This window comes from Eretmochelys imbricata, chromosome 9, assembly GCF_965152235.1.
Source record: "Eretmochelys imbricata isolate rEreImb1 chromosome 9, rEreImb1.hap1, whole genome shotgun sequence".
Classification (NCBI taxonomy): domain Eukaryota; kingdom Metazoa; phylum Chordata; order Testudines; family Cheloniidae; genus Eretmochelys; species Eretmochelys imbricata.
In genome coordinates, this window is record NC_135580.1 from 48,434,042 (window position 1) to 48,446,697 (window position 12,656).

A 12,656-nucleotide genomic window follows, 5' to 3' on the forward strand; every position below is an offset into this window, starting at 1 on the left:
TTTAATTCCTTTTCCTAGACTAGTGCCTTAACTCATCAATTCCCTCATAATTTATTTCATTTTGTATGTCATTCTAGTTTTTCTACCTAATTTTTTTAGAGGTAACTATCTATCTCATTATTTTAGTTTTTATGTAATTCTTTGAACCAATGTACATTCTATCTTTTATCTCAGTTTTCCCCTGTTGCAGCATCTTAACTTTAGGGGGGCAGTGCAGTCTCGTGGATAGAACTCTAGACTGGAACTCAAGTGACTAGGACTCAGGAGTCCGTCACTAGCCTGCTGGGTGACCCTGAGCAAGTCATTTCAACTCTGTGTACCAGAGTTTCCCCATCTGTAAAATAATACTTTCCTCTGTTGCAAACACTTTAAGAACTATGCATGAAAATCTAGGACTTCTTATAGTTACTTCACTGTTGCATGTTTTATTGAAATTCTCCAGGAGCTATAGAGTGTCAGAGTAGGGATCTGTCACAGTATGTATCTCTGCAGAAGAGATAATTACCTGCTGCCTACTCATCCCTGCAAATGAGCATGTTCAACTTCCATGGATTTCAAGGAAAACTGGGCACTTTTGATCTTTTGTTCTTGTAAGGTAAACAGCTGTGATAGATCTTCACTCACTAACCCACCTTCCCATCTCAGTGTTGGGAGTTTTGTTAACTCTCATTTTTCCTTTTTTCCAGTTCTAATTTTTTTGTTTCAGTAATAAAGAACTGGCAGTTCAAGGCAGTGGGGGTCCACCTGATGGCACTGGAAAGGTGGCAAACCATATCCTGTCAGAAGTCAAAGGCGTAAAACTTAAGAGTTATAGAAATTCCCTGTGATCTCCTTCACAAAACATGGACCCACAAGTATCAAACTATCACAACTCTGCATTGTTGCAGAAGGGCAATTACCAGTTAGTGGTGGGAAAATGTCTAGAAATTATATAAACAGCATATTTATATTTTAAAATGATCTTGACCCTTATGGGTTAACTGAATGAAGTAACTTTGTGTTTCAGGCGTTCATGCTGCTCTGTGATCTCTTGATGATTTTTAGCCACCAGCTGATGACTGGAGGTAGAGAGGGTCTTCAACCTTTGGTGTTCAATCCAGACTCTGGGCTCCAGTCTGAACTCCTTAGCTTTGTGATGGACCATGTCTTCATTGACCAAGATGATGAGAACCAGAGCATGGGTATGTTTAGCCATCGCGTTTTGTACTTGTCCTCTCTCACCCAACACACAAGACTTTTGCACGGCAAAACTTAATCTGGTCAAGTACAGATTCTGTTCAGGTGATGTCTAAAAAGGAAGACAAATTATATATACCACATACTCCAAGACGATTTCTCATATTTCCTCACATATCAAGCTATGAAGTCTTTGGTTGTAGAGGTGGCTGTACAAAGATCTAAAGATGGACAGGTGCATTCTACTCCTTCAAATAAGTCTGGATTTACTGGGGAGAAAAGTCTCTTCCTCTATTTTAGGTTTAAGGGTGGTGAATTACCAAGCTATAGTGGCACACTACCAATATCCTCTTTGGGGAAACATGTCAGTGTTCACCAAATCTCTCCAAGATAAACATTGAAAACACTCATGTGCCATCATTACAGAGGGACATTAAGTTGTCAAACATGCCCTGAGAGCATTGTTTGATTCTTCAGGTTCTGCAGTTAGAATCTGCAATTTCCATTGGAAGGTATGTTTTGCTTAGATCTTCAGGCTTTCTCTGAAACCAACTCCAAGGCTGATGATTTCCCCTTTAGGGAAAAGGATTGTTCAGATCCGGAACCAATGAGTTTCTGGAAAAATGAAGGAGCAGGTACAGACCTAGACTCCTGGGCATTTATCAGCAGTCCAGGAAGAGACCTGGAGTATCAGTTCTCAGGTACCAACACAACAAAATTCATCATCTTCCTTTTCCTCACACATTACCCAAAGGAGACCATATTATCATCAACAATATCGTCCTCAACAGTCTTCTCAGCAAAACAGAAGGAGCATTAAACCACAAACAGGAGGTGAACCAATTATCTTCACAAGCTACTGTGTCAGGCCTTAGGTCCCAAGTTTGACATAGTGCCTGAGAGCTGTGGTCCAATTTTAATCTAGTCTCATTCCATTCAGAGACCATCTGCATCTAAACATCTATTACCACAGACAAATAATTTTAGAAATTATTCACAAGTATCCAATAGAATTCAAAATTATTCCTCCTCAATCCCCTCCTCCGATCCCTATCCCCAGGGACCCCTCTCAAAAGAACCTGTTGAGATCAGTGGTTCTGCCCTTCTTGCCCTTCTCAAATACTGTAGCTGAGGCCTCACCAGTGCCAACTAATGTGGGACAGTTATCTCCCGTGATTTACATACGACACTCCTGTTAATACACCCCACAATGATGATATGCTTTTTTGCAACTACATCACATTGTTGACTCATATTCAATTTGTGATCCACTAGAAACCCCAGATCCTTTTCAGCAGTACTTCCACATAGCCAGTTATTCTCCATTTTGTATTTGTGCATTTAATTTTTTCTTCCGATATGTAGTACTTTGCACTTGTCTTTATTGAATGTCATCTTGTTGAATTCAGAACAATTCTCCAATTTGTCAAGGTTGTTTTGAATTCTAATCCTGGCCTCCAAAGTGCTTACAAACCCTCCCAGCATGGTGCCATCTGAAATTTTATAAGGATACTCTCCATTCCATTATCCAAGTCATTAATGAAAATATTGAATAGTACTGGACCCAGGACTGACTCCTGCGGGTCCTACTAGATACATCCTCCCAGTTTGACAGTGAATTATTGATAACTACTCTTTGAATATGGTCCTTCAGCCAGTCATGCACCCATCTTATAATAATTTCATCTAGACCACATTTCCCTAGTTTGGTTATGAGTATGTCATGTGGGACTGTGTCAGAAGCCTTACTAAAATCAAGATGTCTCACATCTAATCCTCTGTTAAGGTCACCGTTTTTTATACTTACCTGTGGGCTTTTTTCACCTGCCCCCTTTGAACCTAGGTTAAAGCCCTCCTCGCTAGGTTGGCAAGCTTAGGCAGCAGTACTGCCTCCACAAAGCAACTCTGACCCTTCAAGCCTTCTCTTCTTCAGGGCGCAACTGCAACACGAGCTGGAGGCAGAGGGAATTAGGGGAACATTGGTGGGGTGCTATTCATGCCCTTGGCCCAGAGCAACCAGGACCTGAGCGATATGCCCATCACTACTGTTTGAAAAAGTTCTGTTCCCAAGTAGCTGGTTCTGTAGAGGCAATATAGTTAGAGAACAGGTGTTATAAAAGGTAAATGCCCCCCTTTTATATACCAATTTTTTCAGAGTAGCAGCTGTGTTAGTCTGTATTCGCAAAAAGAAAAGGACTACTTTGGCACCTTAGAGACTAACCAATTTATTTGAGCATAAGCTTTCGTGAGCTGCAGCTTATGCTCAAATAAATTTGTTAGTCTCTAAGGTGCCGCAAGTACTCCTTTTCTTTATACCAATTGTGTTTCTTTAATCAGGTTGAATTCACTCCACAGTGAAGTGATCACTGTTCTCAACATGTGTATCTAACGTACTTCTTTACCGAATTGGTGGAATCTCATTTATTATGTCGTGGTCTGTTATTTTCACGTTTGATTATTATATCTTGTTATTTTCATTGACAGAGGGAGTGCTTATGTTGCATTTTATGTTAATGTTTCTAACAATCAAGTGACATTTCTCTTCTATTATTTGTTGCTATTTTGAAGTGCCAGGAATGTCAAATCAAACCATGTACTAGATATTTTGTTGCAAAAATCATTCTGCAATGTGATTGTTGTTTCTGATTGTTCACATGTGAAATACATAGGTTCAATGCAACCAGATTAAATAAGCATCTGTGAATTGTTCTCTTGCCAAGATTGTTAACAAAAAAACAGCTTGAGTTTCGCTCTCTTTGGTTTTAGTTTCTCCTGAAAGTACATTAGATATCTTTTTGGCGAGTTTAATTTTACAAAAACTGTTGATTTTATTAAACAAAAATAATTGGGTATTGTGTTGCCTTAAAAAACAGCAGATGTTAATAAATATTTTCTTTACTGTATTTAGAGGGAGATGAAGAGGATGAAGCTAACAAAATAGAGGCTTTACATAAAAGAAGGAACCTTCTGGCAGCCTTTAGCAAACTTATTATCTATGATATAGTAGACATGCATGCAGCAGCAGATATCTTCAAACACTATATGAAGGTATGAGTCTATATTTTTATCTTCTCCTCCTCCTCCTAAATGAGCACAGAAACTGTAGCTGGAAAAGTCTTAAAATATTAGTCCATTCTTTTCCTCTCTCTGCTATTTTCTTTCCTTTTGCATATTCTTGAGTGCTGTCTCCAGTCTGATTTTAATTGATTACTGAGATGCAAAAAGCTCTGTGATCAGGTTGCAGAAAATTTTTGAAATCAGAGCCAGGTGTTTAACTTCAGCTTGTATTTCTGCTTATTTTTACCTAAGGCTTAAAGGGCCCTAAGTGCTTCCTAATAAAATATATATTGTCTGGGCTTTTATGATAGCTTGGCTATTATGGTAGAAGAGCAATTGAGGAGCAGGAGTAGAAACCTTAAAAAAAATTCCTTAAAACTAGAGACACAAAATATGCAAATAAAGCAGTGCCTATTTATGAAATAGGCCAGTTGGATCATTTCACTTTCTTCATAAAATCTCCAGATTTCGGGACCTGTCGGCATAATAAGTAAATAGGGACTTAGTAAGAGAAGCCAGAATCCAGCTTAGAGTTCTTTTAAAGTTCAGACCTGGTCTACACTAGGAAACTAGGTCAGTATAACTTTGTTGCTCAGGGATATGAAGAGTCCACAACCCTGTGCGACACTATTAAACCAACCTAACCCCTGATGTAGACAGCATTAGGTTGACAGGAGAATTCTCCCGCCGACCTAGCTACCACCTCTCGGGGAGGTGGAGTACTACACTGATGGAAGAATCTCTCCTGTCGGGGTAGGTAGTGTCTTCACTGAAGCACTACAGCAGCGCCACTGCAGGGTTTTAAGTGTTGAAAAGGCCTCAGTTTGAAGTATAGATATAATTTTTAAGGTATATTTAGCTATCTATATAGGGTTTTATAAAGCCGCCTAGCATGATCCCTGGAATGCATATTGTCTTCATCATTACTATTTAAATGGTCACAGAGTGATCAGCATAGTAGAAGACACAATGTGAAAGTAGTTCTTACCCCAGATTGTTTACAGTCTAATAGAAACAGAGAAGCAGGTCACATTGTGAAAGCCAGAGGAACAAATAACATGGAGGGTTTTTTGCTTGTCACTTTTGGTGGACACTGAAAGAACTGCAACTTTAGGAGGGAGGGTGGATACTCTGACTCTGCTGGATGAATAACTCTGGCTTTGTATGTGAAGATAAGCTGCTCCTTTTATTGCTGTTTAAGTTGTGTGTTTTTCAGTATTTGCCAAAGTACCTAAAGCAGTGGATATGTACTGTTTATATTTTTGCTCCCAACCTCATTAACAGTCCTAGTTTAGAGTCACAGGTAGGAAGCATTTGTGGGTTTTCGGTGTGATACTGTCCTCTTATTTCTAGGTTTCATAGAGCCGCTCTGCTTAAAACACAGCAAACAAAAAATCCTTCAGAAACCTGTACCTCTTCCATAAAACCTTAAGCTTGGTCTAAACCACCTTTGCTCTCCTCCCCGCCCTGCCACCCTTGAGCTCTAGCTACCACACTTTAGAGATCCTGACTAAAATTTTCAAAAATAAGAAGCTAGAGTCCTAAATCAATATTTAGGTACCTGAAAGTCAGTGGGGCTTCTCATTTGGTATTTTTGAAAATTCCTCCCCAAGGCACTTTTATACGGACTTAGGATAAAATTTTCAAAAGTGTTTATGTGACTTTCCATAAATTCATAGATTCTAAGGCCAGAAGGAGCCATTGTGATCATCTAGTCAGACCTCCCGTAAAACACAGACAATAAAACTTCCCTAGTATAATTCCTAGAGCAAATCTTTTAGAAAAACATATTGATTTAAAAATTTGTCAGTGATGGTGAATTCACCATTACCCTTGATAAATTGTTCCAAAAGTTAATTACCTTCACTGTTAAAAATTTACTCTTTCTTTCCAGTCTGAATTTGTCTAGCTTCAACTTCCAGCCATTGGACTGTGTTATACCTTTCTCTTCTAGATTGAAGAGGATGTTATTATTTATTCCCCACGTGGGTACATACAGACTGTAATCAGGTCACCCCTTATCCTTCTCTTTGTTAACCTAAACAGAATAGAAATATTTATTGAACACTTCCACCTTTTCGGTATTATTATTGATAATTCTACCATTTCCATCTAGTAATACAGCAACACTATTATCAGGATTCTTGTTGTTCCTAGTATACCTAAAAAACAGGTTTTAATGTCTGTAACTCTGCTGGCCATAAGTTTCTCCTTGTGTCCCTTTGCTTCCCTTATTGATTTTCTACAGTTTCTAGCTTCTGAGTTATACTCATTACTATCGATTTTCCCTTTCTTCTATTTGTTATGGTTTTGGGGTTTTTTTTACAGCTTCCTTTACTTCCCCTGTAGATCAGATTGATATTTTTAACTAATATGGCATTCCGACTTTGTGGGCTTCTAGTAAAGTGTTCTAAAACAATTCCCAATTGTGATTCACATTTTTTCTGATTAAATTCTTCCTCCCAACTGATGTGGCTCATAATTGTTTTCAGCTTTGTGAAACTGGCCCTGTTAAAGCACCAAGTGTGTGTGTGTGTGTATCTATAATATATTACCGATCTGGACTTTATTCTGTTTCCACATTAAAAATATTATCAGGTCATGATACTTAAGGTACCCAAACTACCGTTAATCTTCAGTTCTGTGATTAGTTCCTTTTTATATATCAAGACTAAATCTAATATAGAATTCCCCCATGTTGGTTGCAACACTTTTTAAAATAGGAAATAGGCATCTATCGCATGTAGAAATTCCAAGGAAGTTTTAATACTGGCAGCACGAGACCTTCAGAGTGTGTCAATCAGATTGAAGTCCCCCATAATAATGCAGCTTTTTTCTCTACAAATGATAGATAGGTGCATAAGGAGCCAGTTATCCTGTGATTTGGTGTTCTGTAGCAGACACTAACTGATACCCCATCTTGTGCTTTATCTGTTAGAACACTGGTAAGTATTCAAGATAATTTTCTTCTGAATGATCAGTGACTTGGAAACAGGAAATGCGATTTTTGACAGAGTGCGACTTCCCCTCCCCTTTTGTTCACTCAGCCCTTCCTAAATAAAACATAACCTGTGATTTTAACATTCCAATTTTGCAAGTCTTCCTACCAGATTTCTGTAATATTGACTAGGTTTAACTTATGCTAATAAATGAGCAATTCCAATTCCTCTTGTTTATTACCCTCCCCTTTTATTATTAGTTTACCACCCGGGTGACTACTTTAGCCATCCTGTTCCTGAGGATGTTATACCAATAAAATAAAAACCAGCGGGATCTTATTAAAGGGAAAAAGGCAAAATACCACATTTATTGTGAATACAGAAAGAATCATAGTAAGCAGTTAGTTATAGCTATAACATTCCATTCAATCTCATATTTATTCACACATTCATTCATGCACACACACACACACAGGTTCTGCAAGGTTGTTATCATAGTTACCAGCCTTAGAGTTGCCCATGCCAAGCCACTGGCCAGGTGTCCTGGACATGAGGAGGGAGCAGGGCCTTGTCAGATGCTCATCTGTTGCTCCTGGAAGTTGGTTTGCAGAATCAGACCCCAAAGTTCTCACTTTCTAGAGTCCATTTTTATAGGAATTTCTTCCTAGGCCAGTCTATGGGAATTGCTTCATCATGCTGTTGCTGAATCAATCAGCAGATGGCACATTCCTGACAGCTCTGTGCTGCTAGATGTTATCTTGTTCTTTGGTTCTCCCATTCTTGAGGCTGTTGGGTGGATTCCAGTCTGCCCTCCAGGGGTCCTCTGGTTATTTCCACTTGACGCCTTCTTCAGCCGATGGACACTGGATTCTTAGGCTGGCACCTCCCTGATCATTCAGTTATTATCCACACCAAGCATCCATCCACATACATCTTCTATCTCTATTTTAATCACAATTGTTAATACAAGAAAAGGGCGGGGAATCTCTGGGTGCTGTTTCTGTTGTTACAGAGTATTGCTTTGAGTCTCTCTCTCTGTGAATTGGTTTGAGAACAGACTCTGTCTTAGAATGTACTAACACAATTAGCAGCTTGCAAGTTTCACACATAGAGGGAGAGAAACAGTACCAAAAAACCAAGAGACCTCTTAATTAGTAATACCCTGGAATTTAAACTATGGGGAGTCAAACTCATTTCTGATTTTAATACAGAACTTCTTTAATAAGATCCTGCTGGTTTTTATTTTATTGGTATAACAAGGAGACTGGTTCCCCTTCTACTGAGGTGGAGGCCATCCAAACTGTTGAGCCCTTTCTCCCCATAGAAAGTGGACCATTGCTCCACAAAACCAAAACCCTCCCCCCACTTACCTACGCAGTGGTTCTCTTCCAGAACCTTCTGCCTTCTATCTTTCTTCAGTCATGGGACAGGAGGGATCTCAAAGAAGATTATTTGAATATTCTTTTTCTTCAGCACACTTCCAAAGTCCCTGAAGTCATCAACTATCTGTGAGATACCCCGCGAGGCAGCGTTGTTAGTGCTGATAAGAACCATCACCAGTGGATCTTCACTTGTCAACTTCAGAAGTCTGTTCAATCTCAGAGTGACATCTCATGTTTTGGCTATGAGAAGACAGCACACTGTCCAGCTGTCTGCTTGTCCTTTGCAGAATATTCTTTCAATTGTTCAGTAATGAATCCACAGCAAAGATCGTCTGTCTTCCATGGACAGTTGGAGAACTCTGTGTGCAACCTTGCTTTTCTTACAGGTTGGGCAGACCTACCATCTACAAGTGTACCCAACTGGTATGCTTTGTACCAAATGGATCTTGAGAGGTATCTTCCACGGTTTTCATATTGACGACCTAGTATCCGTTGGAATCCTCTTGCTGTGTGGAATTCCTCCTGGTCTTCTTATCTCTGGTGGCCACAACGTGCCTATCCTCATCTATCTCCAGCCTTGAAGAATGCTGCCATGACCTCTTGCCTCTGGTTACAAACTGTGAGGGGTTGCGAACTGCAAGGGGTCCTCTCTGATTTCCTGTCTCTCTAACTCTTTAGTGACCGGTTCCCTTCTTCCTTGAACGTAGGGTACTCATGTCTCCCAAACCTGGCTGTCTAGGAACTCCTTAGCATCTCTGATTCTCAGTAGCGTCTCTACTTTCCTGTTCAATCCAAGAATCTTTTCCTCCAACACAGCCATCGGCTTGCACTTTTTGCACAGGAAGTCCCTTCTAGCTTCAGGCAGAAAAGAAAATATGGTGCATCCATTATAGATTACCACCACTGTTCCATTGCTGACCATCTTGAAATTGTGCATAGACCTGAACCTGGAAGGAAAGCCTCTCACATTCCCTGTCTATACTCCCTCTGAAACTCTTCTGTTAGCTGCCTCTGTTCATGGCATTTGAGTTTGCCTGACAAGTGACTTTTTATACCAAGAACATAAATCCCATTTCAGAAGCACTTAAGTCATTTTAGGAACCTGAACCTAAAGGTTTTAGGAACCTACTGAAAGACACTTAAGCCCTTTTGAGAATTTTATGCTTTAGAATCTAACCTGAGGCTCCTATTTTTGAAAAATTTGACCTATGTCTGTGTCAGGCTATCTAGAGTGTCTCGCAAATGTGAATATGAACCTCAGGGCACACTGTTACTAACCAGGGCACAAACCCCAAACTGCTTGTGGGTTCTGTACTTAGACTTCTTCAGGTATCAAGTGTGAACTCCTCAAGCACTATAACTAGGGCCCTACCAAAGTTATGGTCCATTTTGGCCAATTTCAGGGTCATTGGATTTTAAAAATCATAAATTTAATGATTTCAGATATTTAAATCTGAAATTTCAGTGTTGTAACTGTAGGAGTCCTGACCCAACTCCGAAGGCAGCAGCACAGAAGTAAGGGTGGCATAGTATGGTATTGTTGCACTACTGTTGGGGCGCTGCCTTCAGAGCTGGGCGCCTGGTCAGCTGCCGCCACTCTCTGGCCACCCAGCTCTGAAGGCAGCACAGAAGTAAGGGTGGCAATACCATGACCTCCTACAATAACCATGCAACACTCCATCCCCACCCTCCCCAATCCTTTTTTAGCTCGGGACCCCCAGTTTGAGAAATGCTGGTATTCCCTGTGAAATCTGTATAGTATAGGGTAAAAGTACACAAAAGACCAGATTTCATGGTCCGTGACGCATTTTTCATGGCAGGGATTTTTATTCCCTTCCCCCGGAGTTCAAGCTGTGATGGGACATGTCTACCTGCACATCTCCCTTCATGGGCATTGGGCTGGGGGGGAGCAATCAAAGAGGATTTTCACTTAGTTCAAGTATAAAAGGATATAGTTAGAAATGGTTGAAAGCAAATAAAAGTGAAAAATGCTTTCTAATGGCTAAGACTAAATACAACAAGCTACACCCTCTGTTCAAGAGAGTTTCTTTACCAATCTGCCTTCCAGCAAGATGGCTGTCGACCCCTCTGGTCAGGATCTTCAAAGTGTTTGATTCCTTTGTCTTTTTAGGTAAAAGATAACTTTGTGCCTCTCTTTTATAGTACAGTGAACATTTGAAATTGATTCTTCTGAAGGTCCCCCCCCGCCCCAAAGTAAAGTTGATTGAAGCTGTGAGGAAGATGACATGATGGTTCCTGGTGAAGGAAGTTTCATGCATGTTTCTTCCCCTGCTGCTGTTGGCTAAAATGGAAATTTATCTGTTTCCTGCAATCTCCTCCCCCTGACATGATGCAGAGTGGTTATCTCCTCCCTTTGTTGCCTTGATGGGTCTGTTTACCTTTTATGCAAATTGCATTCCCACTGTTTCTTAATGTACTTCGGAAATATCTTCAAGGTGGCAGATATTCCTTTATCTATAATGAGGCAACTTCACCACAGCTTGTCAAACACACTTTAAGAACATAATTCCCAATATGTTTCTAATTTTGAATTTCTCCTCCATGCATACACCCGGCAATAACATTAATGATCAGTATGTTGTCACTTTCTATTGATATCTTACATGACCCTTTTTTAGATACAGGTTATGACATTAGTGAGTGGGTACGCTGAACTGGTCAGTCCCGTGGAACCTCACTACCACTAACCAGTGAGCCCTCTGCCTCTTGCATTGGGGTGCTGTTAGGATCACGCCTGTCTGACACTCTGGCCAAATGATAAAATTCATTATCTATGGAGATTTGCACAGTGGGCACATGGTGCTCTGCATATCATCTCAAAGCATTACAAATATGGTTTGTTTGCCTCCTTGGACAGAGTTTTTGGCAGGTGTGTCCTAAAGGAGATTGTTCATATAAATATTTCTTTAAGAGATGTCTACAATACAAGCTAGGGGAGTGATTCCCCTGCTCATGTACACATACTCGCACTAGCTCTCATCAAGCTGGCATGAGTATAAATAACAGTGTAGCCACGGTAGTGCTGGTAGTGGCAGTGGAGGCATGTCTGAGCCACACCAAGTACAAACCCAGCTGGGTGTGCGGTCCCATGGGGGATACCTAGTGACTTCTAGATGGTTCAGTAATGTCTGCAGTTTCCAACTTCTGGATCTTCCATTCTCTCTTCCATTCTCCTACTCTGTGGACATGTGGCAGGGTGATTGTTTCATAGGCCTGGCATGACCTGTATTGATCTCATGCTTGTCTGAACCATGTAATAGAATATATAGAACGTAAAATATCTGGACAAAATATTCTAATCTGACACTAGTTGCCAGAAAGTCACCTTCTGACTTTGTGTTAATTGGGCTCTTGCGCAGTGACAAATCTCTAAAACACCTGTCACAATCCTAGGCTCTCTGCTCTTGAATGGAAACCCACCTTCCTTCCCGTATCAGACCCTAATTAGATCAAACCAACATGGAACATCTTACTTTCTGTTATCACAACTAGATAATCTCTTTGCAAGTCTAGTAGCTATAAGAAACAACCAGAGAAATGCCACATCCAGGATTACAGGGGTATTAGTCACTTGGAACCCAAACTGAACCAAGTCTTAATAAATAACTTGGAAAAGTTTTGTAAGAAGACTGACATTTCTACAGGAAAAAGCCTGACTTAATCATCATCCAATATAGCTCAAGAAAGAGGGTTCAGGACTCCATCCACATAATAAACTAAATTCTATGTTAATTATTACTCATTAAGAGTAAATAACCAAAAAAGATAGATCACGATGGAGCACAATTCCCTTGTTCTTACATCACACTACAAAACCAATCCAGAAGCAGATTATGGGGGATTTCACCTTCCATTCAGTTACAGGCACTCATTTGTCATTTACAGAAAGAAAAAGAAATTGAGGCAAAAGTTTCTTAATGCATTACTCAAGTAATATATTAAAAATTAAGTTATTTAACAGTTACTCTGTAAATCACATTTTATAGTATAAGAGTTAAAGCATAAAAATGTCTCTTTTCTCCTGCAAACGGGGTTTTTAGATTACAATTTTAGAATCTGCAGGTGAAATTCTGACCACATT

The 12,656-nt window shown here is 40.0% G+C and overlaps 1 protein-coding gene across 5 annotated transcripts in view; it reads left to right on the forward strand.

The window, feature by feature from the left end:
* STAG1 (STAG1 cohesin complex component) overlaps nucleotides 1–12,656 on the forward strand; it is a 373,810-nt gene that overhangs the window by 309,827 nt on the left and 51,327 nt on the right. For all 5 annotated transcript variants that reach the window (XM_077825490.1, XM_077825488.1, XM_077825489.1 and 2 more), the window contains 2 exons: nucleotides 1,007–1,181; nucleotides 4,085–4,224. In XM_077825490.1, coding sequence (XP_077681616.1) covers nucleotides 1,007–1,181; nucleotides 4,085–4,224 — 315 coding nt within the window. The remainder of the gene's footprint in view (nucleotides 1–1,006; nucleotides 1,182–4,084; nucleotides 4,225–12,656) is intronic.